The following is a 26899-nucleotide window of genomic DNA, read 5'->3' as shown; positions in this document are numbered from 1 at the left end:
CTGATCCCGAGAGATTGAGTGTGTAAAGCCAAGGGTCAGAGTTAGCAAGAGGATATATTGATATATATATTGCAGAGTAATTTTCAAACACAACTTGAATATATGCAACATTGGGAATCAGCATTTTTTTCCTGATCTTTTCTAGCTTGGGCCTTCTGCATCCTTTCCCTTGTAGCTGTAGTTAGGCAAACAGAGGAGCTGGAAGGAAATGCCTGTGAAATCCAGGCGGATTCAGGGATGCTTAGGGAAAAACGGGGGGAAAGTATCAAAAAGACAGAGGTTCCATTAGGAGGGCAGTACATCAGTTTGGGCAGAGAACATTTCCCAGGTCTGGCCTTGGGGGCATCCTACAAGGCCCCCCACAGGCACTTTGGTCACTCGTAGACCATGCTAAATTGGGTTGCCAGCTCTGGCTTGGGAAATTCCTGGAGATATGGGGTGGGACCTGGAGAAGCCAGGGTATAATGCAAACCTCTAAAGCAACCATTTTCTCATGGGAATTGATCTCTATAGTATAGAGATCAGTTGTAATTCTGGGAGATCTCCAAGCCTCACCTGACGGTTGGTAGCTCTAATGCTTAACTGTAGATGTGCTTCAAGAACTGCATTGACCTGGAGCTATTTTGGAGTAAAACTTTGCTTGGTTCCAGTGTAAATCCAAGTCCTTTGTTACTTACGCTCCGTGGTACTATTTTAAAGCACAGGGCCCTTTTCTTCTCTCCAAGTGTCCCCTCCAAGCGGCCCATTTCTAATTTCCTTAATATTACTTAAGAGCCTGCAGCCTTCCAAGTGGATTACAGTTTTGGCTTATGCAACCAATGGGCTAGCCCAAGGGCTGACGGGAGCAATGGTAACGGTGACTGAGTCTGACGAGGGGGAGCAGAAGAAAAAGCTCGGAGGCTTATAAAGCGTTGTTTTGTTTGGAAGACTTTGAGCAATTGTACATCGCATGCTTATCTGTTCCGGTACAGCTTGGCAGGAGGAGAAGTTCGTCCCGAATCTGGGGTGGCCACGGTGGAGACTGTGGTTATTTCTCTCCTGTTTGGCTGCACTTTGGCACAGTCACGAAATGGCCACTGGGCGTGGGAGGTGTGGGCACATCAGGAAGCCACTCGTTGAAAGACAGATGGCCGCTGGCCTGCCGCATTTCTCTCCCAGCCTTGCTGGAAGGTGCCCAGAGCAGTGTCCCATGCGTTTCACAACTGCGCAAGGCAACTTTCAGCAGCATGTGTCAGATCAGGTGACCTAGGGAAGCTTCCTGGGGGAGGGGGGAGGGGGAGGTGGATCTCCTGGGATCCCAAGAGCCCTTTTTGGAGGGCAGGCATCTGGAAGTTTGGATTTCTCTTTTCATTGCACAGCATCCTTTGCAAAAGTGATTGGCCATGCAGCATGGGGGTGGGGAGGGCTTTGAGCAATGCTGCCCACCCCTTCCTTGAGTATGAGGGACACGTTGCATTGTTCTTTGGATCCCATCCTATATTTTTAAAAAGAGAAACTCTTGTGTCTGCTACCTGCTGCTTGCCTAAAGAGGTTTATGGGAACTTATTGCGGTAATCTGGATTCGTCATCTCTTGGGAGATGTGAGAGCCTTTTGCTTTATGAAACTCCGGTTACGTTTCTAACAATTTCCATCTCTTTTAATCCTAAGCCCTTTGGAGCTCACAATGGGCAGCTGCAATAAATTGTTTTATAAAATCATAAGGGTTTTTTTTAAGGGGGAACAGGCTAAGGGCCATCTCATGCCCTGACATCCTAAGAGGCAGTAGCGTCCTTCCCATCTCACAGATAGCCCAGACACAACCCACCCCATTCATTCCTCTGGATAGTTCTGTAGTACCATCACTAACCTTCAGATGGTGGCAGCGCGATTCTGGTCCTATCCTTTGGGGAAAGAAACTGAGCGAGGGCGGGGGGGGGGAGAGAAGGTGTCCCAGCCTTGTTCAGTTCTTAAGTTTGCTGCCATTGCTTAGATCTCTTAATCCGCCTCTTTCTTATGCCTCACGGCTTGTATTTCTGGGGTGCAGAAGGGAGTCTGTGCCGGTCTTTCTGGCCTTATATAACTCCAGCAGGGTTGCCAAAATCCTGTTGGGACCTGGAGATTTCCCAAGATTACAACTGTTCTCCGGACTACAGAGATCAATTCCCCTGGAGATACTGACTATTTTGGAGGGTGGACTCTGTGGCATTCTACTCTGAGCTCCCCAAATCCCCCGCCCCCAAGAGTTTCCCAGTCTAGGATTGACAACCCGAAACTCAGGTCTTCTTCCTTGCCACTCTGGTGTGCCGTGCCGTCTCCGATCACGGCTGGCTCAACCCCTGCCGTGTGGCAAGTTAGCAGTTGCTCTAGAGGGGTCAATAAGGCGTCCAATAAGGCCAATCCAGGAATCCTTGCCATGTTGCAGAAGCGGTTGTGGGGTGCTACCGGGGTGGGAGTGGACATGCCTTAGACTTTAGCAGAAGGCAAAGTTTCTTTAAAGATTCCTCAGTCCAGAGAAGTGAAGGTGGAAACGAGGGGCTGATTCCTTCAGCGGTTTTATCTGAGGGAGAGGGGGAGCCCTGGGAGGATTAAAAGCCACCAAGTCCAGCTTGGGAACAATTTCTGTCGGGAATTTAATCTTAGCCTCTCCTCCCCCCATTTCTGCTTTTTAAAAAATCCGGACACCAATGGATTTGATGAATAAGGGGGGAACAATGCGCTTGTTCTTTTTGCTGTTCCCCCAAAGACGGTGAAGCAGTCCCTCCCTTACCTAGAGCAGTGTTCCACCTGCCCAGGCTTGCCCCCCCATCTCTTTCCAGCCCGCAAATGCAATGCAATGCAATTGGCAGTTCCCCCCTCCTTCTCCTCCTCCCATTTATAGCTGCACATGAAGGAACTCTGATTTCCGAGACTCTCGCTTTCCCCCCTCCTCCGCCCCCTCGTTCTGCCTGTCCGGCTTTCTTAACAGGCTCTTTCACCCTGCTCTCTTTGACAGTTGAGAGCCGGCAAGTTTACATTGTCGTTCCCCCCCCCCCCCGCCAACCTCTCAGAGGAAAGTTGGAGCTGTCATCCTGGAAAAGGAGAAAGTTTATTTGACTTTTATAAAAAAAAGAGAGAGAGAGAGAAAGAAGGTGACGTAAAAAATTCTTAAAGAGCTCTTTGGCAGCAGATTATCTGGGAATCAGACCATGTGAGGAGGGTGTACAAAAGGCCTCCCCATCATGCCAAATGGTCCAGAGGCGCTGAAGCAAATGTCGGACCTGGGTGAGCCGGAGAAGTCCAGGCGGAGCGAAGTGGCACCAACCTCCCCGGAAGAGCAGGTACTGGGTGCGTGAATGTGTGTCTGTAGGGCAAAGTTGAAACATGTTCTGTGTGACGAGATGGAAACTACAAAGGGGGTTCTTCACACCCACCCCTTGGCTCTTTCTTCTCCCACATGCAACCTTGATTACAAAATCCAGGAAAGCAACAGTAACATTCGAGCCTGCACAGTAAGTTTTTAAAGTTTGCTTTGGTTTAACATACTCTTCCTTCAGGTCCGTGGCTCCATTAAAAAAAAAAATTAAGGAGCATCACCCAGAACCCCAAGAGGAGGGGTAAAAATCTGTCTCAAATTTTTTGAAGACAGCTTGCTATTGTGGTGTCAAAAGTGTCTCCGTGCCTCAATTTCTCGTGGTGTCAAAAGTGTCTCCGTGCCTCGATTTCTCGTGGTGTCAAAAGTATCTCCGTGCCTCGATTTCTCGTGGTGTCAAAAGTGTCTCCATGCCTTGATTTCTCGTGGTTCTCAATTGCTCATGGTTCCAGCCCCACACTTACTTATACAGTAATGACAGGCAGTGATGGGCGCAGAACATGTTTCAACAATTTTCAGAGAAAAGTTCTTTTTGTCTAACTTAGCTGTGCTGTCAGTTGAAATGTTGTTTTCAGTGAAAACTGTGTAGTATATATATATATATTTTAAAAAGCCAAGGCAGAAAATGACAAATGCAGGTTGCCTTTTTGTGTGTGGATAGACAGAAAAATTGCACTAGCCAGCGGTATGATTTTTCTTGATTAATTTTTAAGCAATTGTTTTTAGAACGGCTCTTACCTAAAGCAGTCAGGGAGAATTTTATCCCCAGGCAACCCGGAGAGGCTCCCATTCCATATATTCCGGTTACAAGTTCTAGCTTGAATGAACAAATGATGCTCAGAGGATTAGACAAATGAATTGTTACAGACACACATGCTTATGCCGAGAAACAGACAGAATAGCTATGATTCTGTCTTCCACCAGCACAGGAAAGAAGCTGGAGAAAGTTAAGGGGAGGAAGACAACATGCACGGATTTTCTTTTTCATTTACAGAGTGCCGGCAGTAGGCACAAAGACTTTGCCTCCATTTGTGCTTACTACACAAATAGTGATCAAAGCGGTCTTCTCCCCTCCCCTGTCTTGGGTCTTACAACTTTGAGATGGGGTGGATTTAGCATTTCCTAATGTATCTCCTCAGTTGAGACTGATTCGTCCCACTCCACAGAATTCTGTTTTGGCCTGATTCTGACTGGCTCTCCTGGGAAATCATTTGGCAAGATGGGATTTGAATATTTCTAGACTTGCAATTTAAGCTTCAGAAGGTGGCAGCTCAAAGTCTTCAACCGGCAGCGTTCAGAGCTGTTGTTTCTGTGCTGAACCGTTTATTTTGCTTCAGCAAACATTACCCACTCTTTTTTAGTTGGAAGGCGCTTGACAGTTCAGCCAGCAGCTGCTCTGTCAGCCCCAAAGAGATGAGGCAGGAAACAGCGATTCTTTCCCTTGACCCTCTCAGAATGTTTGCTCCGGTAGTAACGGCAGCGGTGCTGATCTTGGCCGACAGCGGGTACTTCCCAAGGGAAGTCCTTTACTGCCGGGCTAAACCCCTGCTGTTTAAGACAAGTTCATGCAAAAGCATAATTAGGATCGGACTCACTTAGGTTGGGATAGGAATATGCAAGTTTTTGAGTACCACAGAACATTGCCCAATTTCTGTGAGAGGTGGCTTCTGTAAACCTTCATTAATCTATCTTTGACTCTTGAAAGTTCATACCTTGGAAATCTAGTTGGTCTTTAAGATGCTATTGGACCAGGATCTAACTCTATCTTTTTAAAACCACCTTTGCATATCGTAACAATGAAACTGTAGCCCCCTAAATCAGATGAATGGTCTGCCGTCTTTAACTTGTGGGGATAGTCGCTAATGTTAGATAGCTTTGAAGAAGGATTACGTCATTTCACAGGGCTAGTGACAGGTATTAGCCACAGTGATTAAATGAAACCTCCATTAAATGAGACTCTCCCCTAGACTTTCCCCTTTGCCTTCACGTTCCTAGATACATCTGGCTTGTCACTCTTAGAGAAAGATGCCGGACTTGACAGTTCTTATGGTGTCAGCCCTTGATCTGGTGGCAGCTGACCTGTGAGAGTTCTCTTCATTTGGCCGATTCCTAGTGCAAATGGCTGCCAGCATGGACTGAGAGCCAAGCTACAAGTGATGAATGACACTTGCCTGGCAAGTGAACAGACTCACGTGTATTCCTCCCTGTTCACTTGATCAAGTGGAGCGCAAGTGAACAGGGAGGAATACACGTGAGTCTGTTCACTTGCCAGGCAAGTGTCATTCATCCCTTGTAGCTTGGCTCTGAGGGGTAGATTGGAGGTCCCTTTTGGTTTACTGTCCACCTAGCTTTCCATTGGATATACAGTCTGAGCTGGCAGAAGTGTGATCTATAGCTTAGTGCTGTAACCACCTAGACTGTTGGTCTTGGGGGATTTTGATATCTTTGCGGAGGATCGAGATATATCATGGCTGCCCGGGTTGTAATGGGCCCAATGCATGAAAAACTCTCTCGCTATCCTGAGTAGGTTTTTGGTGATCTGACTGAGGGCTTGGAAATCCAGTCTGTGCCAATATTGGACTATTATTTGCGGAGGGGTCAGTTAACAATGGCCCTCTCCCTCAACAAGGGCAGCGTATCAGTTAGGTTAGTTGCCTTGAAAGACTGGTGGATTCTGTTAAGGGTTGCTAAAGAATCTGTGGAGCTGAATGGTGACTCTGTGGAAAGCTTCGTGGGAGTCCGGCATGTCAGGCTCTGCCAGACAATAGGACGGGTCACTTTGCAGGGCCTTGCACTGCCCTCAATAAGAATGCTGGACTCCAGGTTTATGGGGCAGCTGGGAGTATTAAAGAGGGCAGCTAGATGCCTGGACTGTTGCTGGAGAGAAACGCTGGCTAAATCTGACAGAAAACCCTCTAAATCTCATCGTAAAGCCCATGAGGTGGTGGTGATGGAGGCAAAGTAATCTTATTTCTCTGCCACCGTTGCTTTGGATGAATCACTTCCAGCAATTCCTTGTTGCTAGACGGTTGACAGCTCCTCGAAGTGAGTCGTCAAATGTTAGTGATTTGGCATTTAACTGCAATGTTTTCACACACTTGGGGAAAAGCCTCTCAGGTCCACACCAACTTAGATGCTGTTTTGTTCAGTACATAGGTGGTAGAGTTAGCAGCACCACCAACTTGTTGCAGTTGTGTAGATCAGTTCAGTTTGGCCTCCCTAACGGACGCTGGCCCAGCCCTGGGGGAGTGTGAATGCTACTCCTAGTAGTTTAGATCCATGCACTTTTTGGGTTACAAAATCTTGCAACAGAGCTTTGGGTGCTCAAATTCAGAGGATCGCCAGTGTTTCTTTGACAGACTCAAGAAGGCTTCCAAAGTAGCAGGTCTTGGCTACTTATAGGCCTGTTTCAGCTCTTCCCTTTTTGGAAAAGTTCATGAATGGGTAGTGGCTGAGCAACCCCAGGAAAACCTGGACGAAACATCTGTCTTTAACTTCACTTACACCCCTGCCAGTTAGATTCTCATTGAGAAGAAAAGAACCCAACTGTCCTATGTCATTCTCCTCTCCTCTCAACAGCCCTGTGAGGTAGGTTAGGTTGAGAGTGAACAACTGGTCTAAGGCTACTCAACAAGCTTCCATGGGAGAATGGGGATTTGAACCTGGAATTTCCCAGATTGTAGTCCAACAGTCTAACCACTACACCACACTGCTGGTCACTGCTAAGCCATGCTGCCTTTCACCCTGTCTGCCCTTGAACGTTTCAGCCTGGCTTCAGGCCTGGGTTTGGGAAAGCTGGCTGCAATGGTGCTGGTGGAAGATCTCTGTCTTTGGATGGGTAAAAGAATTCACCTCTGTTGTTGCTATTAGAGCTCTTGGTGGCCTTTGATACAGTGCCTATGTGTACATGCTATGGGGCGCCTAGAAGGTGAGGTGGAGTCTGGGTTGGGGCAGTGTTGAAATGGCTTCTGTCTTTTTAACCAGCTTGATTACAAAAAGGTCCTCCCCTCAGGACCTGGCATGGAGGTTCTGCAAGGTTCTTTGTCGTTTAACACAAGCACAAGGACCTTGAATGAGACTGGTGCCATCTCTGCCTTGGTCCGGCGTCTGACTGGATGCAGTGGTTCAGGGGCTGAGAGAGAACTGAAGAAGAATCCAGCAAAGATGAAGGTGATGCTGGCTGGGAAGGCTGTGGCTTTAAATTGCATGGCCCTCCCTGCCACCAACAGGGTGCACTTTCCCTGAAAAGACTCTGTCCAGATCCTAGCCGCCTCCTGGAGAAACAGACAATTGCAACCAAGAACAACCCCCCCCCCCCCGCAACTTCATATAGTTAAGAAGCTGACTCCCTCCTTGCAGATACCAGATCTGGGAGTTCTGATTTATGCTTCAGTACTCTCAAGGCTGGATTACTGTAACATGCTGTACATGGGGCTGCCCTTGAAGATGATCTGGAAAGTTCAGCTGGTGCAAAACACAATGCCTGCTGCTATTGGGATTGGCCAACAGGACTGTGTTACTTCTATCGGCAGGTCCCTCTGCTAGCTGTCTGTCTGCCTCCTCCAGGGTCCAATTCAAGGTGCTGGTGCTTTTCTTTAAAACCCTTCATGACCTGGGGAGCCAGTGTGACGTAGTGCTTCAAGTGTCCAGAGGAGTTAGCCGTGTTAAGCTGTAGTAGCAAAATACTAAAGAATCCAGTAGCATCTTTAAGACTAACCAAATTTATTGTAGCATAAACTTTCAAGATCCATAGGTATGCATCTGACGAAGAGAGCTGTAGTTCTCGAAAGCTTATGCTACAATAAAGTTGGTTAGTCTTAAAGGTGCTACTGGTTTACTATTTTGCTTCAAGTGTAGGATTGCAGAAATCCAGGTTCGACTCCTCATTATGCCATGGAAGTTTGCTTGGGCCAGTCACACACGCTCAGTCTAGCCTACCTCATAGGGCTGTGATAAGGATAAAATGGAGAAGTGTTGTGAGCCACTTTGGGTCCCCATTGGGAGAAAAATGGAGTATAAAGTAACTAAAAATAAATAAATTGGGGTCCTCTTACTTGAAAGGTTACCTCTCCTTGCATGTCCCCTTGCAGCAATTTCACTTTTCCCCGGAGTTTACTTTCTTTGCCCTTCTGCCTAAAGTTTTTTCCTGCAGCCGCCTGCACCTTCTTGCTTGTAGCTCCATATTTGGGGGAGCCTCCCAGAAGAGGTCTAGAGGACATTTGCCCTCCTAGCTTTCCGGCGAGGCTGCAAAACTGAGCCTGGGAGCAGTTTGAGAGTTTGGGCAAAATGAATGTTTTCTAGCTGTTCCCGTATTGTCTTTAAAAAAAAAATGTTTCAGCGTATCTGATTTTTATTTTTTACTATTATTAGATGTTATGTGCCTTGGATCCTGATTGGCAGAAGACAGGTGGGCATATAGATATTTTAAATAAATAAATCCAAGGAAAAGCCAGCAACCGGAACAGCTTCTCTTAAGTCTGTTGTTCCGTTTAAGCCTGTCCTCTTGGGTGAAATGATTCCATTCTGACCGATGCACAAATTAATTTGGTCCTTTGCTTACAAGTACCGATATCCAAGGCTTTCTGAGAACACAATAAGGTTTGTTTGTTGTGGCAATTCCATGAATGCACTCAGAACATGAGAGAGCAACAAAGATCTTTGCACTGAGGAGTCTGGAATTTCCACTGATAAGACAGGAACGCAGCCCCCAATAACAACAACCGCAAGGTTGACTTGTAGAATGCATCATAGTGGAAAATGGAAAGTTTGCATTCAGTTGGATAGCTCTTTTTTTTGCAAATTGAAGAGAGATTTCCCTGTTTCTATGTTGACTGGCATAGAATATCTTTAAGAGTTAAATGCTGCTGTTCGTCTTTTAACCCCAAGGCAACAGATCGGTCCTGGTGGGTTTCAAATGCAATACATCCCTGATGGATGGGATGTATTTGCAAAGGGAGAGCCGCTTTCATGCGAGCAGCAAACAGGGCAAGGTGGAGACACAAACTGTAGAAAAGGTGAGGCTGTGGATGGTTCTTGGGACAGATTTTGTACAAATGAGGCAGGGATAGACCCTGAGTGGTGCAGTGGAGAAGGCTGGCTGGGGAGGGGAGGGGAGCTTGGGCACGATGCCTTGCAATAGGCTACCCCTCGTACACTGTTGGCATTGCAGCTCTTTCTAGACCTGCTGGTACCGATGAGCATGAAAGAGGGACATGCAGCAAAACAGAAGGGTGTTGCCTTCCTAAAAGCACTCCCTGCTCTAATAGGGCAAGAGAACTGTCCCTCCCCTCTTCTCCATGGGCTGCTCCTGGCTGGAAAGGCAATTGGGGTGGGGGCTGAGCACTTCACTGAGGGCCAAGCTACAAGTGATGAATGACACAGGTTGGACACTTGTCAGCTTCCCTCAAGTTTTGATGGGAAATGTAGGCATCCTGGTCTTGCAGCCTGGCTCTCCGACTGCTGTCCCATGGACTTTTCAACTGTCACTTGTCCAACATTCCGCCAAGCTGCCTACATTTCCCATCAAAACTTGAGGGAAGCTGGCAAGTGTCCAACCTGTGTCATTCGTCACTTGTAGTTTGGCCCTGAACCTTGAGGCCAGCCCTGGCAGAGAAGCACAAAGGTGGGCATTTGAGAAACAAAGGCTTTGGAGATGGGGGTGATGGAGAGGGACTAAGACTTCTGCCTGGAGCCTTGAGGGTGATAGATCCAGAGGAATTAGCCTTGTTAGTCTGGATTAGCAAAACAGAAAAGAGTCCAGTAGCACCTTTAAGACGAACCAACTTTACTGTAGCATAAGCTTTCGAGAATCACAGTTCTCCTCGTCAGATGCATGGAGGGCAAGAAGAAACTGGTCAGAGGTATATAGGTGGAGAGGGGAGGGGGGAGTAGATGCAAACAGTAGCTTCTGATAACGGGATCAGTTGGCTTCTGATAATGAAATCAGTTACTTCTGATAATGAGAACCATTCATAGTCCCTTCTGTAGGTCATTGCTCTATTCTTCAGGCAGTTGTTGGGATCCTATTTTGCTGTGCAAACTGAGCCCCTCCATCCTTAATAAAGTCGCCTCCATTTAGCAGTGCAGATTTCCTAGATGCAGCCCTGGATGCACAGATGTGTACAGCTGCAGACTCCATCCCTGTAATAGACAGCATCCCAAAGCAGCAGCGCAGTATTGAAGACAGGCACATCTCGTGCGCCGTCCTGTGGAACACAGCTCCACCCTCCGTCCTGGTGGCCCCTGCCTTTTGCTTGCTCGATAAGAGCAAGGATGGGACAACTATCAACCACCTCCCAAGGCCACTGGCTGGGCAGCTGCATGAATGGGTTGTAAGATCCACAGATGGCTTGTCAGTCGGCACCTCTTAGATTGCTTTATTTTTAAAAGCAAGTTTCTAGTCCTTCTGATTATGAAGATGAGCTTTAAAAAGCATGCTGGTGACACATGGTGAAATTTTGAAGGTGGGGGTGGCTGGGCTATTTCTGAGAGCAGCATTAGGAGACTGAATCCGGCTCCTGCTATTCCTACCCTGCAAAAATACTGAATTTGATCTGTGAGCTCAGTTGTCAGTGCCAGGACTTTCTGCTGGCCCATGTGAAGTAATCTTAGGGGCTTCTGAGCAAAGACAGAGCTTAAATTGGATCTCTGAGTTAAACCACACACATGTTGCAGAGCTACCAAGGCGGTGCAATTTCTAAAGTGGCTTGTTTGACCCCTGGCATGTCTTTGTGGGCCTAACCCTCAGATAAAGAGCCTCTTTGGGCTTAAGGCTCCATTCCTGTCTCTCTGTTTCTGAGAGGCCACCTCTTTGGCATCCTTTGCCCTGAGCAGAGTCAACTCTTAATGCTCCAGAGGTCTACTTGGCCCCTGGGAAGGGTTAGATTGCACTTGTAAAAACAAAGTCCCCCCAGCCAGCAACACTGTCCAGGTTGTATGGTTTTTATTAGTGCCAGTGGCTCTTCCAGCAGTTGAGGAACAGCCAACCCGAGTTTGCATAACACTGACCTTTGCAATGGCTTAGAACAAAAATAGATAGTAATAAACTGTTATCCTTGATGCGGTTGGCTGAAAGAGCTGGAGAAAGTTTGCGGAAAGGTGAACGAGGGATGGTGGAAGGAAGCCTGGCCTGTGGGAGTTTACCCCTAAAGGGGAATTGCATCCAAAAGTCTTGCAGCTGCACGGCTACAGTTTCTGTGAGTGGCAGCCCCCTTTCCAGAGCCGTACGCAGGCTAACTGCGAAGTGGATCCACCCCAGACCTGACGGACTACTGGCACAATACATCCATGTTGTGCTACTACATCTTGGCATTTACTCTGACAGGGATCCTCTGCTGTTTCCATAGCAAAGAAGGGAGAGGGTGACATTCAACTTTTTTTTTTTTAATTCTTGAGATTTGAGGCCAATCAAGATGTTTGGTCCAAACAGCTAAAATTCCAGGGATTTTTCTCTTTTCGGCCTGCTTTTCTCCTCCTTGTTTCTGCAATTTGAATGCCTTATTCTGCTGGCTACACTCTGGGTGCAAAGTTCTAAGTTTGCAAAATGACAGTTCTGTTTATAGTGCACATCCATTGTTTAAGGCCATTGACAGCTATTATAAATTACAGTTGAGAGTCCCTTTAAAACGGAGCGTCAGGGCTGAACGCCTTATCAGCATAGAAACTCTGTCTTGACTAAGATGCAGAAAAACATGTCCTTGTAAATGTTTTTTTTTTAATCCAGAAAAATATTGAATAGCCACGATCCTTTTCTTGGAGGCACAGAATATTTGAAAGCATTAAATATCAAGTTAGGGGATGAAAATGGAAAACTGGAAGGGTGGGAAAACTGGCCTCTTCAAGCCCCTAATATCCTGGAAGGGGAAATATAAGGGGTGGAAACCTTCCAGATAATCTCCTTCTATTTCCTCATTAGCCCCCAACTTATTACAACTCTATCTAATAGTAAAAGGAATGGCTTGCGCTAATAGTGGAAACAGCAAAAATATTCCAACCATAGACAAAATAGGGGCTTTTACATACTTGGGGGAATTGTTTGTTTTATTTAGGTATTTATACTAGGGTTGCCAGCTGCAGGTTGGGAAATTCCTGGCGATTTGGGGGTGGAGCCTGGGGTGGGCTGGGTTTAGGGACGGGAGGAGGCTCATAACACCATAGACTCCACCCTCCAAAGCAGCCACTTTGTCCAGAGGAAGGAAACTGAGCTCTGTAGCCTGAAAGCCAGTTGTAATTCCAGGAGATGTCCAGGCCCCTAATTTATACCCCCCCTTTTCTTCCCAAATGGATCACAACATCATTTCCTATTCATCAATTTTATCCTTATAACCACCCTATGGGGCAGGCTAAATCTGATGAGAGAGAATGACAGGCCAAAGGTTTTCCTGGGTATACATAAAAATGAGAGGGTGGGGGAGAGATGGGGGAGAGACAATAGTCTGATGAGAACTGAACACGCTTCAGGATGGGTGAAATGTTGTCAGTGGTTGAGTATTGCAAAGTGGGGGCAGAGGAGTGGGAGAAAATTGGTCTGCTGAAAAGCAACCCCTCCCAAATGTTGTTCTAAAAAATATTTTTATTATTGGACATAACCATAACCGCCCCCCAACTTTTGATGACATACCTGGGGGAGGGGTGTGTACTAGTTTTGCAATTTAGTAAATACAGTAGTATCCTGGAAGAGAATTTGCACTGGAAAGTGAAACAAGATAATCCACAGACAAAGAGAGGGCCCTGAGGGTGGGGCTGGGGGGGCCCACAACTGAATGTGACAGTGGTTTGGAAAAATTGCCACAAACTGCTCAGGACTGTGGTAGCTTTGTTTGTTTGTTTGTTTGTTTGTTTGTTTGTTTGTTTGTTTGTTTGTGTGTTTGTTTGAGACATGAACTGGCCACTTTTCTACCTTGCAGGAACTCAAGACAGGTAACAATATAAATAAAATAACAATAATGAATAAGAACAAAGTTTAAAAACACAATTTAGGACTGCCAATAAACATGGACACAAAGTTAAATAAAAGCAGTCCTAAATAAAAGCAGACAGATTGGGGGTGTGAATGTGAGTCCAGAAACAGAAATTCTGTGAGCCGGAAAGAAGAATTGTCAAAAAATACAGAGAATAAATTCATTGAGAGAATAAAAGTTGTGTTTAAAAAGCACGTTCACATACTTCCCCACAAATTGTAGCAACACACGAAATGGTAGTGGGGTGAGGGAACCCAAGTATCCAGTTACTAACTGCTAATATTAGTTCAGTACAGACTGACATAAGTGACTGTGAAAACAAGCCAAGGAGAAAGGTAACTTTTAAAACAGACAGAGAAAAAGAAATGTCTTGGGAGAGAATTTTAAAAAAAATCTTTTTAATGAAAGTCCTATGGTTTTGAAGCTGAGGGAGTGGTTCTGTTGTTACACATGTCCCACTTCTCCAAGTGTTGGGGAGTTCCAGGGACTGGCGTTTACCTGGGCGGATTCACTTTTGAAGACTCCATACTGAAGGCTTTGGGCCTTTTGTGTAGCATTTGCTGCTTTACATCAGATCCCCAGACAGAGCGAGCTCCTGTACTTCCAAAGAGCTTCTGCCGATTCACAGCAGTGTCCATATGCCTCTCTCTCTCGCTTCCTCAATCTAAACTGCCATTTTTTCATGCATATATATGCCTGTCAGTTTTGTGAATACTCTGGGGGAGGGGGGGGCTGTCACCTTTTTCAAATCCTGAGGGGCGCTCAGACAGTCAATTTCCTAACAATAAAGGCTAACTGAGGAGGCAGCCACAATTGTTAAAATATTATCACCATTCCTGTTGTCAATTAAGGGCCTAACTAGGCCCTTTGTGGGATATCAGCCTAACCTACCTCACAGGGCTATTGTGAGGATAAAAATGAAGAAGAGGAAAATAATAACTGCACCTATATACCGCTGTTCTAGGCAGATTAGTGTGCCTCACCCAGAGCGGTGAACAAGTCAGTGTTATTATTATCCCCACAATCCAGCTGGGGAGCTGGGGCTGAGAGGAGTGGCTTACCCAAGGCCACCTCCTGAGCTCATGGCTGTAGTGGGATTTGAACCAGTAGAGGGCTGAATGATATGAATCGCTTTGGGTCCCCTTTGGAGAGAAAGGCAGGCTATATCCCTGGGTTAGATTCCAGACATGTTCTGGGAGTTTGGTACATGCAGGGGCACAAGTCAGATTGGGACCTTGATGCGCAGAGAGAAGGGACTTAGGCAAACATGTGCGCGTGCACACACACAGCTAGCACATAGCCATATCAGTGAGGCACAAGGCTTCTCCCTGGGGGGATTTCAGGTTGGGGAAATGGTGCAAGGGACCATTAAGCCACTGTCCCCCATATGCTGCTGTTCTGGTCCAAACAGGGCTCCCATGTGACTGGGGAGCTCAGACCACGTAAGCACACTTCTGACCCAAGGACGGGCCTGTGGAAAATGTAACGTGGTGTTTGGCCCTGAGCCATAGTGGCTAGTGGCCAAGCCTGTATATCCACAATGGAGAACTTTTGAGAGGCGCAAAAGACATCAGAGGCATTTTTATGCAATATACCTGAAGAGTGTAGTACAGAGGGACACATTATAGAACATGTCAGATTTATTACAGAAAAGGGCACAGGAAAGGGGGGGGGAAGCTGCAGAGGGGTGTGTTTAGTAAGTAAAACTAAAAAGTGTGTTTTTTAACTGTCGAGAGAGCCACTTGACAGAGTTTCTTGAAAATGGAGCTGGATTGGATCAGGTGAGCTCATTTGTCCAAACTTGAGCATCTTTTTTGGAACTTTTCTGTGCTTCCTTTTGCCTCTGCAGGAGGCAATATAAAAGTCCTGCCTGGCCATGGAGCAAAGGGCCAAGCTACAAGTGACCGATGACACTTGCCTGGCCAGTGAACAGGGAGGAATACACGTGAGTCTGTTCACTTGCCAGTCAAGTGTCATTGGTCACTTGTAGCTTGGCCCATAGTTTTCAAATGTAGAAATTGAAACACAACTATCCTATATCCTTAGGAAGAGCCTCTTATCCAAATTTATGATTAATTTTGTAAAATTGTGATTAATGATAGTTTAATAAGGGGAGGATGTTGCCAGAATAAGAGGAAGGCTCAAAGGAAATATGCCACAAAGTTTTTCACAGGCACCCAATTGTTCCCTCTAATATCAAAGTTTATGATCAAATGCCTGTCAATAGGGCAGTAAAACAGACCACCGACATTCTCCAGATAGGCTGAAAACTATTTTGTAAATAGAAAAGAAGGGGTTAAAATGACTTGATGAGAACTGAGCATGCTCCTTTAAAAAGGAAGGAATATTGAGGGCATTCCTCAACATTCAGGGTCAAACCACATGAGACAAAATACACTTGAATTACACTCAAATACAATCAAATTACAAAATACACTCGAATTACTCATATAATTCGAATGTATTTTGTCTCGTGGTGAGACCCTAAGTTGAACATCACTGGGGAAGGAGGGACAGAGAAGCCTTGGTCAATTGGCCTGTTTGGGCTTTTAAGGTCCTGGGGTAGGAGATTTGGGATGGACGCCACCAGACATTCCGTGCTCAGCCCTACTCCATCCATCCATCCAAGCTTTTAAGGGCTCTAACCATGTTGAAGCAAAAAGGGCCAAAAAGTAGCCTTGTGAAATTCAGTAGCATTTCTATATTTGTCAGGATCTGTTTTCAATGGCAGCATCCCGAGGCTGGGCCGGTGTGAGAGGCCCTCCCTAACTGATTCAGCAGATGATAGGCCAGGATGCTATTTACAATAGTGGCACGTCGCCATCAACCGCTCTCGCTTTCCCAAATGCGTTTAATCCCTTTAAAAAAAAAGTCTCAGCAATTGGCCGCTTCCACACCTTGCAGCAACAAGGGCCATAAGGTAGTCATGGGATTTAATTGTGATTGCGGAATGGGTTACTTATGAAGGATGAGGTCGGGGGAAGATCTGAGTCAGAGCGAGTGTACTGTGCGGTCTCAACACCACCGGCAGCAGTCTTTTTCAACAGATAATGCAGGAGATTACAGAAAGTTCCACCACACACTGCCCGTGATTGGTGGGTCATTCAATGGCACTTTCTCACATCCTACTCAGAGGTGTAAAGTCCACTTGGGTCACCTCTCCATGTTTGCACCAGGCATTGATTTTTTTTCCTGGCTAGCCAAGCTGTGAATCCTGGGCTATCAGGAGAACCCCGGAAGAGTCTCTTGTCTGTTACTTCTCAATGCCCTGTGGCACTGGGCTCCCAAGGCACACAGCTTTGCCGATTTCCCAGGTAAAACTGAAAGCAGCTCACCTGCTGCGCCCAGGAGGTGATTCCCCCAGGGCCTTTGGAGATGGTTCTCAGCGAGCTGATGATTAACAAAGGTTTGACAAGGCATGCAGCTTGGAAAGTTGTATTCTCTGCATGGGGATGGCTGCATGGGTGCTAACTCTGGAACTGAAGAATCAAAAGGCGGCTGAAGAGGACCCCCGGGATTCTGCCAACATTTCCAGCAGGTACAGCTCTCCACTTATGAACTCCCCCCTGCAGCTGAGAGCCTGAGGGAGAGAATCACTGGGATTCAAGCCCTCTCGTGTCCTTTTCTGGTGAGGCTGCTGTGGCTGAAGGGGGAAAGGATCTTCTCGGTCTTGTCATCCGCTCCCCGACACGATCCTTTGTGACACTCAGATCAGAGGAGTGGAGAAGTGTCCACCCATGTACGCTGGCGGGAGCCAGGGCTGCAAGTTGTGCAGAAAGCAGGTGCCCCTTTGGTTTGTCTTTGAATTGCACGCTTGTCCCTGCATTCATACCCCTGCAAGGTAGACTGAGTGGAGAGTAAGAGTGAGTAGCTGAAGTTCAAACTATGGTTCAGTGGGGATTTGAACGCAAGATTCACCAGCCAGAGTCCAATACTTTAACCACAGCCTTTGGCAGTATCCTATACTCAAAGGGATGGCCAAGAATAATTAAAAATCTCTTACAATCTGCGATAGCATCCTGGAATCTTTCAGGTGCAAGCTAATCTGTTGGTCTTGGAATTTTATTTATCTTTTCTCTCTCTCTCTCTCTCTCTCTCTCTCTCTCTCTCTCTCTCTCTCTCTATAAAGACAAGTGTCCTGAATGACTCATCAATGCCCAGCCCAAACCCCTGGACCTAGAAACATGGAATTTGGGGAGAACATTTCTTTCATGATGTAAATACCCACTAAAAAGGGATTTTAAGAAATTTGCCCCCTAAGGGAGTAAAAAGGGGTAAAGTGTATTTTCCCTAAGGGATACAGCTTCCCTGTGTGTGTGTGGCAGGCTGTTGCCTGCTTGCACCCCTTCCCATTGCCAGCTCGGCCACTCTTCTCTGATTGAGCCAGCCTTTTCAGGTCATTTGCATATGTGGGCTGATTGGGTCTCACAACATTCCACACCTTATTCCCACTCCCCCAAGACAGTTGGAACACAGAGGCCATTTGCATCTGTGGCCTAATTGGTCCTCACTCTCCACATTCTAAACAGTCTGCTGTTGCTATTGGAAGTAATTGAATGTGTCCGGAGATCAAATGCACCTCCCAGTCTTACCCTAAAAGTTCACTGGGGTTGCCAGCTCCCTGTGGGGCCTGGCTTTCTCATGTGGTTGGCAGGCTCCTGCCTGCTAGCACCCCCCTCTCTCTGATTGGTCAGCTGTGGAACTCTGTGTTCTGAAGTAATAATCAGGTAAACTGCAGACAGTTGAAGCAAGATGGTACAAGACTCCTGAAAAGGGATTTTATATAAAAGTCAGTATGGCAACTGAGTTTTTAAATGTTCATGGGGAGATGGTGCACGACCTGTCTAGGGGCCATTTCAATGTGAGCCTCTCACATGAACCTGCCAAAGCGCCCATCGCATCACCCCTCCCTCAGTCCAACTCGACCTCACGCCTCTTGCAGCCATCTCCTCTTACTGCCCCCAAGAAGCCTCCCAGCAGACATCATGCAAGATACACCAACGCTAAAAGGCAGAAGCACGTAGTTAAAAAGCGTAGTGAAGCACGGGTATCAAGCTAGTTTAGATATTTATATGCCTCTCCCCGCCACCATTTTCCTCGCCTGAAGAGTCCCTGGAGCAGTTATTTGCCGCACTTGGAGATACTTACCTACAGTACATGTGCAGCTTTATTGGTACATTGGTACATTTACCTCTGCCCATATCATCCAGCCCACCAGTTAAGAGCTGCCTCTCAAGCCATGCTCTCTGTGCCCCTGTTCCCTGCACACCACTGCCCTGATCCAAATGGATCTCACGTGTGCCTGGGAAATTCCGTGCAGGGAATTTCCTGCACAGAATTCCCAGCATCCGTCTCGCTGAATTTCCATGTGTCCCCCACACAGACTTGTAACGTGTGAACATCAGAGGTGCAGTGGTCGAGTTTGAAGTGCAGGAGCTCCTCTTGATACCCGATAGCTGTGGCCTGAAGCCACACCCCTTAATCCGACCCATAGTATGATAAGTTCTTCCTTTCAACAAAATTCCTTGGAACGAGCAGTGAATTCTGGAGCAGGGTATGTCCTGGATGGAGTCCCAATTGGATGCCTCTGGGAAGCTCCATACCTCCTACTGCAGCATTGATAGAAACCCCAATACTATACAGGTTTGTCTCCTCCAAGAACACAAGCAAACCATGTACCTCTTCAAGACAGCAGCTAACCAAGTGGTCCAAAAGTCAACTCATTCCAGTTGGTTAGCAATATTTATGCAGTGATCTTGAAAATGTCCCAGGGGCAAGCCACTGCTCTCATACAAAAGTTGGCCCCCTGAATTTCCAACATTACTAGGTCCACATCTTTAACAGAAAAGAGGAGTGTGTTCCAGGTGTATTTTAAAATAACTTTGTAATATCTTTTTTACAAGTCAGCTTATTCCACACTGGATGAAAAGAAGGGAAAGTCTGGGATGGGGGGGGGAGTGGGAAAGAAAGAATGATGGGAAAGAAAAAGATGGGTGAGCCTTGTGAGTCCTTTTTGTTCAGCCATTTGTGTTGCTGTCATTCCTTGTTTTGTTGTTTCTTTTATGCCACCTTAATGCAACTGATACACAACTGTTGCAAAAATAACATTAAAATGGCATTTAATGAGGCAAATATTGGCACAAGGAAACAAAAAAATAGTGCATATGTGAACAAGGCAGTCAAGGCAAGACGTGTCTGTGGAACTTCCCAGCTACTACGCCAGACCCAGCTCAGAGTGAATAATGGGACAGCTGTTAGATCTTCCCCATTTTGTCAGCTTTCTGTAGGTACCTGATTCTAAATCGAAGGAAGAGACTATTTCAAATAATGGCTGAGCACCAAAGAGCTACTGTGGGCATGCCCCAAAAGTCTAATCAGTTCAGCCTGGGACAGCAGGAACAAGCTGTGTGACTTGAAACAGATGCCCCGGAGGCTGCCTGAGGACTCACAAATGGACTCATGGCACAAAAGAAAGCAAACAAGGATATTTCTTTTTTTTTTTTTTAGAAAAAACGAGTTTTAAAACTTCTGTGCTATTTGGCTAGGGTGGGGAAAGGGGAGAGCAACAGGGCAGAGAGAATGGGCAGAGAAGACTTTTTTCCCCTCTCCCAAAATCCAAGGAGGTTAATGGGCAGTAGATGCAGGAAGGACAAAATTAAACACTTCTTTACTCAAGGAATGATTTAAATGTGGAATCCGCTGCAAGAGGACGTAGTGATGATCACAGGCATAGATAGCTTTAAAAGGGAGCCAGACTGATTCATGGAGGAGAGACCCAGCTGTGGCTACTGACCGTGGTGACTAAAGGGAACCTCCCCATTCAGAGGCAGTCAACCTCTGAATAGCAGCGCTAGGAGGCAACGTCTTTTGCCTCTCTGCCCTGTTGTTGGCCCTCCAGAGTAACTTGTTGGCCACTGTGTGAGACAAGATGCTGAATCAGATGGACCACTGGTCTGATTCAGTAGGGCTCTTTTTACGTTCTTCCTCTGTAGAAGTAACATCGCTACTGCTGCTTACTGAAAATTGGTAAGTAGTAGCAAAGTGCTGGAAACCCAAAGGTCCTTTGGTATATGCCAGAATCCCAGCTGAAGAGAAGCCTTGGATTAGCAGACAATTTCAGCTGGTCAGTACAGCTCTGGGGTAGAACTGGGAATTGTGACACAATTTTGGAATCATTGCTGTGAACAGCGTTCATTTAGAGGACAGTATTTTTTCCATTCTACTCGTGTAGACTTGGCAATGTTTGTTTTCAATATTCTACGTAATGGAATGTATTCCATTATTCCAGGGAATAATGAAGAAATTGGGTTGGGCTGGCCATTAGACAGGGCAGAAAATCCTACCTCAGGAGACAGATTTTGGAATCCCACGATGAGTCTCTCTACATGAGACATCTTACATGAGACCACTCAAGTGTAAAGAGACACAATGTTAGCCAAAGGCTCTGTCAATTTCACCTCTCTACACCAGGGTAGTTTAAAAAGACAGAGCTGGTGGAGATCGCTCCTCAGAGGGTTTGTTAATTTCATCTTCGCCTCCCCAAAGGCTCTGTCAATTTCACTTCTCCTTCCTGGATGAAATTAACAAACCCTGAGGAGCGATCTCCACTGGCTCTGTCTTTTTAAACTACCCTGGTGTAGAGAGGTGAAATTGACAGAGCCTTCGTCTCTCTCTTTTTAAACTACACTTCCTGGCTAAACTTTGTGTCTCCCTACATTTGAGCGTTCTTGTGTAAGATGTCTTGTGTAGAGACACTCAGTACAACAAATGGTCAGTGTTGTAGTTTCTCATGCCAGGGAGGCCACCATTTCCATTTTCTGGCTCAGGCACCAAAATATCTTGGGATATCTCTTCTTTGCAGGGCTTTTTTTCAGCTGGAACGCGGTGGAACGGAGTTCCAGCACCTCTTGAAAAATGGTCACATGGCTGGTGGCCCTGCCTGCTGATCTCCAGACAGAGGGGAGTTGAGATTGCCCTCCGCGCTGCTCCAGTGGTGTGGAGGGTGATCCAAACTCCTCTCTGTCTGGAGATCAGGGGGCAGGGCTACCAGCCATGTGACCATTTTCTCCAAAGGGCAATTTAAACTTTAAAAAACTCCCCCCTTGTTCCAGCTGACCCAAAGTGACATCATTGTGTGGTCCTGGGAGCATGTGCACACTTTGCGCGTGCGCATGTAGTACCAGGGGCACCACCTCCTGCCAAGAGTTGCCCCGTGTGCTAGCAACCCACTGAGTCCCACCAGCTCTTTTCCCAGAAAAAACACCCTGCTTCTTTGTAATTGGTTATTAAAATTTTCTTTTTCAGTTTTAAGCTGAATATCTCCCCAAGAACCTAGTGGATGTAAGCCTGGAGCCACACCGCTGACGCTGGGAAACTCTCAGAAAACTCTGTTACCCAACGGTGGTCCTAGCACTGGCCACTTGCAAATGGACAGCAGCCCCATCTTTTAACCAGTGGAATGGAGAAGAAAGCTCCCTACCATGAGAGCCAGCCTCTCACATCGAAAAAAGGGGACTGTAAAGAAGGGGACGATTGTGCAGAAAACGGACATCTCCTCAAGGACACCAAACCTACCCTGTGCCTGGCAGAGGACCCACACAAAGTACAGCCCAACCAGGGGGACAAAGGGGCAACAAGCCAGATCTCCAACGGGTATTCAGTGGCCCAGAGCCCAAGTCCAGGAGACGGGGTGGAGGCCTCATTTGCTGTCCCTCGTGCTCCCACAATGGCCAACACTGTCTCTCCCACTTGGGGGGTAGAAGTTCGGCAACACCCGAGGGAGCTGGATGAGAGAGAGACCTGGGGCAAGAAAATGGACTTTCTCCTCTCTGTTATTGGCTATGCAGTAGACCTGGGCAACGTTTGGCGATTCCCTTACATTTGTTACCAAAACGGAGGAGGTGAGTCCCTTTTTGTCCCTGGGAGGGAAGGGCATCCCATAATCTGTTCTTTTTGTTGAAAGCCAGGCACAAAAGCAGAGTAAAAGCAAAAAGGATCTCAGGCAACTTGGGAATATTTGCTTGCAGGAAAACAGAATTCCACATCTGTATTCCTGAATTATTTTTTCAGCATTCCTGCAGTGGATGCTATCAGGTTTAAGGAGGGTGGGAATACCCAGGGCTTCAAAAATAATTGTACCTGAACAGTTGGTACTTAACGTGGCAGGCTTAAAGGAGACCTGGTGACCCAGCAAACTGGATACAGCTCAGCAGCAGGCTCCTGAGTCCTCCTGACCCAGCTTGGCAGGTGCCTGTGGAAACACAGGTTGTCTCTGCCTGCTGTCAAGTACGTGGCCAGCCACAAGATGTGGCGGTGGGTGAGCTCTAGGCTTGTTCAGCCAGCTATCTAGGCCTGCCTTTAAATTGCATCTGCCCGACAAGCCAAGACTGAAGCTTGTTATTTCATTTACAAAAGTCATGTTTCCTATCCAAAAATAGCAGGGCGTCCCTGCTGAATTCCCTTCCCTCTCGAAACCCCACCCACCCCAGACTCCACCTCCAAATCTCCAGGGATTTTCCAACCTGGAGTTTTCTAACCCTAGGGTTGCCAAGTCTGGGTTGGAAAATTCCTAGAGATTTGGGGGTGTAGCCTAGAGAGGGTGGAGCTTGGTTAAGGGAAGGACCTCAATGGGATACAAACACTGTCCGAAGCCATTTTCTGCAGAGGAACTGATCTCCGTAGTCTGGAGATCCGTTGTAATTCCAGATGTCCAGGAGGTTAGCAATCATGTCTTCCACCTGATTTCTGCCTTCTCTCCGTGCGGAGTTGAATGAGCTTCCTTTCGTTGCAGGGGCTTTCCTTATCCCTTATACAATCATGGCTGTCTTTGGAGGGATCCCTCTCTTCTACATGGAACTGGCCCTAGGGCAGTATCACCGCAATGGATGCATCTCAGTCTGGAGAAAAATCTGCCCCATTTTTAAAGGTAATCCGTTTTAAGGGGAGGGTCTAGTAGCACCTTTAAGACTAACCAACTTTATTGTAGCATAAGCTTTCAACAACCACAGCTCTCTTCATCAGACAAAGAGAGCTGTGGTTTTCGAGAATCACAGTTCTCTTCGTCAGATGCTTATGCTACAATAAAGTTGGTTAGTCTCAAAGGTGCTACTAGACTCATTACTATTTTGCAACTACAGACTAACACAGCTAACTCCTCTGGATCTAAGGGGAGGGGGAAACCCTTGAGTGCACCCTACAAGGAGGAGGATCGGAGAGTGCTGAGCACTTGCCTCCTGTCCCAATACCAGGGCCTCCGTTTTTCCATCTCCCCAGGAATCGGCTATGCCATCTGCATCATAGCTTTCTACATCGCCTCCTACTACAACACCATCATGGCTTGGGCCATGTACTACCTCATTTCCTCTTTCACGGAAGAGCTGCCTTGGACCAGCTGCACAAACCCGTGGAACACCGAGAGCTGTACCAACTACTTCTCCAACCAGACCATCGCCTGGACCAAGAACTCCACCTCCCCCGCAGAAGAATTTTACACGTAAGTGCATGTAAGTGGAAGCAGTCGTGCCAGCAAAGATGGGGTGGGTGGGAAAGGAGGCCTGGGGAGGGGATTAGTACGCCTCTGACACTATTAGAACTCACCTTGTAGGCTACAGTTGTTAACTTCATGGTGGAGCCTGGAGATATCCCAGAATCAAAACTGATCTCCAGACCACATAGATCAGTTCCCCTAGAGACAATGGCTGCTTTGAAGAGTGGACCCTATGGCATACCCCATAGAGGACCTTCCCCTCCCCAAATTGTGACACCCCACAATTTGGGGTGATCTACACCCCAAATCTCCAGGAATATCCCAACCTGAAGTTGGCAATCCTATCATAGTCTGATCAGTGGCAAGCGTTCTTAGATGGCCATGAGTCAGGAGCCAGAGCCTCAGTCGTCGTCCCCCCCCAATCACCTGCTGGCAAATTCTGTTACCACGGATACTACTTCTGGGAACCCCTTTGCCTCCAAGGTTGCACGTTCCCTGGGAACAGAGTGGAGTTCAGATTTACCAACCTCCAGGTGGGGTCAGGCAATCTCCTGGAATTATAACAGATCTCCAGGCTACGATGATGAGTTGCCCTGGAGAAAAGGGCAGCTTCAGAGAGTGCAGTCTGTGGCATTATACCCCGCTGAGATTCATTCCCCAACTCCACCCCGAAATCTCCAGGAATTTCTCAATCAGGCTGCAACCCTAAGTGGAGTTACCAACCCTTGGCTAAAGCTGCAAAATAAAGAGTCAAAGATTCAGAGGAGTTAGCCACAGTAGTCTGTGGTTGCCAAATAGTACAGAGTCCAGTAGCACCTTTAAGACTAACCAAGTTTATTGTAGCATAAGCTTTCGAGAACCACAGCTCTCTTAGTCAGAAATGCATGTTTTTGTTAGTCTTTAAATGCCATTGGACTTTGGTTTTCTTTTGGGAAAGCGGAGATTTTCTGCTGCATGGAGTTTGGGCTTCAAGGCCACCACTTTTCCAGGTAGCCATTGTTGCCCTAAACAGCTGGGCATTTTCTCAGTGACCCCATTCCCCTTTCCGATCATCTCACTGGCCCCTCCTGCAGTAACCTTTGGACTTGAATCTGCGCTGTCTTGTCTCAGCAATTCCCAAGTTCAGTACTGGGCCCACTTGTGCACGGAAATAAAATACCAACAAAGTTGCAGGACTCAAAGTACCTTCTTACAGAGGAGGATGCTCTCTGGATGTCTGCGTGAGTTGCTGCTACAGCCTTGCATCTTCCTATCAGCCCCATCTAGGCATCAGGTGAAGTTAGGGACGCTGGAGAATGAGCTGCCTCCCCTCTCAGCCTGAGTCCCTGCTCTGGGCTTCTCTTTCCAATTCAGAGGCACAGAACAGCGACGTGCAAAGAAGAACAGGGCATCGGTTCCTGTGAGGGCATGCAGTCCTTGCTCTTATGCTCTCTAAAGGCAAACTTTTTGAGGTATAGCAGGATTTGAGTTCAGTGGCACCTCAGAGACCAAAAAGATTTTCAGGGTATAAGCTTTTGAGAATCAAAGTTCCCTTCTTCAGATACAAGGAGACATGGACATCCTCGAGCATTTATATCCCAGTCAGGAGGTGAGTGAAGCAAAGAAGGGAGTCAAAATGTAAAGGTACGATGCTGTTTGACTAGACCAGAAATTAGCATCTGTAGTCTCTATTCAGCCCCAGGGGTTCCATTGTTCTGAACTTGTAAATGAACTCAGATTCAGCCACCTCACGTTGTAATCTGTCCATGAAGCTTTTTTGTTTGAGGACAGCCACTTTTAGGTCAGCAATGGAATGTCCTGGAAGATTAAAATGTTCTCCCATTGTTTTCTGAGTGTTGTGATTTTTAATATAATAATAATAACATTCGATTTATATAGTGCCCTTCAGGACAACTTAATGCCCATTCAGAGCGGTTTACAAAGTATGTCATTATTATCCCCACAACAATAATCACCCTGTGAGGTGGGAGGGGCTGAGAGAGCTCCAGAGAACTGTGACTAGCCCAAGGTCACCCAACTGGCTTCAAGTGGAGGAGTGGGGAATCAAGCCCGGGTCCCATGCTCTTAACCACTACACCAAACTGGCTTTGTCAGATTTATGTCCGTTTATTCTTTTGCATAGGGACTGGCCTGTTTATCCAAAGCAGAGAGTGGAAGGGCATTGCTGACACTTTATAGCATATATAGCACTGGAAGATGAACAAGTGAATGAACCTCAGATGGTGTAACTGGTATTGTTAGGTCCAGTGATATTGCTGTCAAAGTGAATCTGGGGACAGCATTGGCATTTTGGTTTGTTGCAGGCCCTGGTCCCAGAATCCATGTCTGTGTTAGGAACTACATTATTGTCAGTGAGAAGTTGTTTAAGATTAGGTGGCTGTCTGTGGTCAAGAAAAGGTTTGCCAATGCTTGCGAGACAAGAGTATCATTGTCCAGCTCAGGTTGCAAGTCATTAACGATACGTTGAACTGGTTTAAGCTGAGAGCTGTATGTGACCACCAGTGACATTCTGTTGTTGTTTCACTTGGGTCTATCTTGTAGCAGATTATCCCTTGGTATTAGAGATGGCCATGAACTGGAAAAAAGTGAACCAAGCGGTTTGTGTTTCGTTGCATTTCACGAACGACAAACCACGAACTTTCAAGAACCTGCCCCAGTTCGCGAACTGGTTTGTTTGGTTTGTGAAAACGTCACATCCAGGGCATCAAATCATCACTTCCGGGCCAGCAGAAAGTCACTTCCGGGTCAGCAGAAGGTCTGCAGGAAGTCCATCCCCTGTTGCCTAGGAAACTGATTGGAGCCAGGCTGTCTGCAGTGATGAACCAAAAAACGAACCAAACAAACCAGCCTAAAGTTTGTGGCGGTTCATTAGAAATGGGCTCTGACGAACTGCCGGTTCGTGAACCACGAACTGGCCCAGTTTGTCACGAACTTTGGTTCGTATTTCGGTTCGTGCCCATCTCTACTTGGTATCATTCTGGCTCTGTTGATCTGTTTCCTTACTACATTAGGTGGGCACTGCAATTCCAAAGATGTCTGTTGTAGATCCTGCAGGTGAGAATCTCTGTCAGAAGGACTGGAACAGATGTGGCTGTAATGTAGAGCCTGGCTGTAGATGATGGATT

At 46.8% G+C, this 26899-nt stretch overlaps 1 protein-coding gene across 2 annotated transcripts in view; it reads left to right on the top strand.

Moving 5' to 3' along the window:
- Nucleotides 1-3042: 3042 nt before the first annotated feature.
- SLC6A4 (solute carrier family 6 member 4) overlaps nucleotides 3043-26899 on the top strand; it is a 47878-nt gene continuing 24021 nt past the window's right edge. The window contains exons 1-4 of one of the 2 annotated variants that reach the window (XM_055001664.1): nucleotides 3043-3297; nucleotides 21593-22188; nucleotides 23079-23213; nucleotides 23561-23780. In XM_055001664.1, the coding sequence (XP_054857639.1) occupies nucleotides 21747-22188; nucleotides 23079-23213; nucleotides 23561-23780 (797 nt within the window). In that variant the 5' untranslated portion in view covers nucleotides 3043-3297; nucleotides 21593-21746. Of the gene's footprint in view, nucleotides 3298-16509; nucleotides 16827-21592; nucleotides 22189-23078; nucleotides 23214-23560; nucleotides 23781-26899 lie in introns of those variants that run through there. The other variant, XM_055001663.1, reaches the window with a different exon arrangement.

Source organism: Eublepharis macularius, chromosome 17 (genome assembly GCF_028583425.1).
Source record: "Eublepharis macularius isolate TG4126 chromosome 17, MPM_Emac_v1.0, whole genome shotgun sequence".
Taxonomy (NCBI): domain Eukaryota; kingdom Metazoa; phylum Chordata; class Lepidosauria; order Squamata; family Eublepharidae; genus Eublepharis; species Eublepharis macularius.
This window is presented reverse-complemented; position numbering and strand designations above follow the sequence as displayed.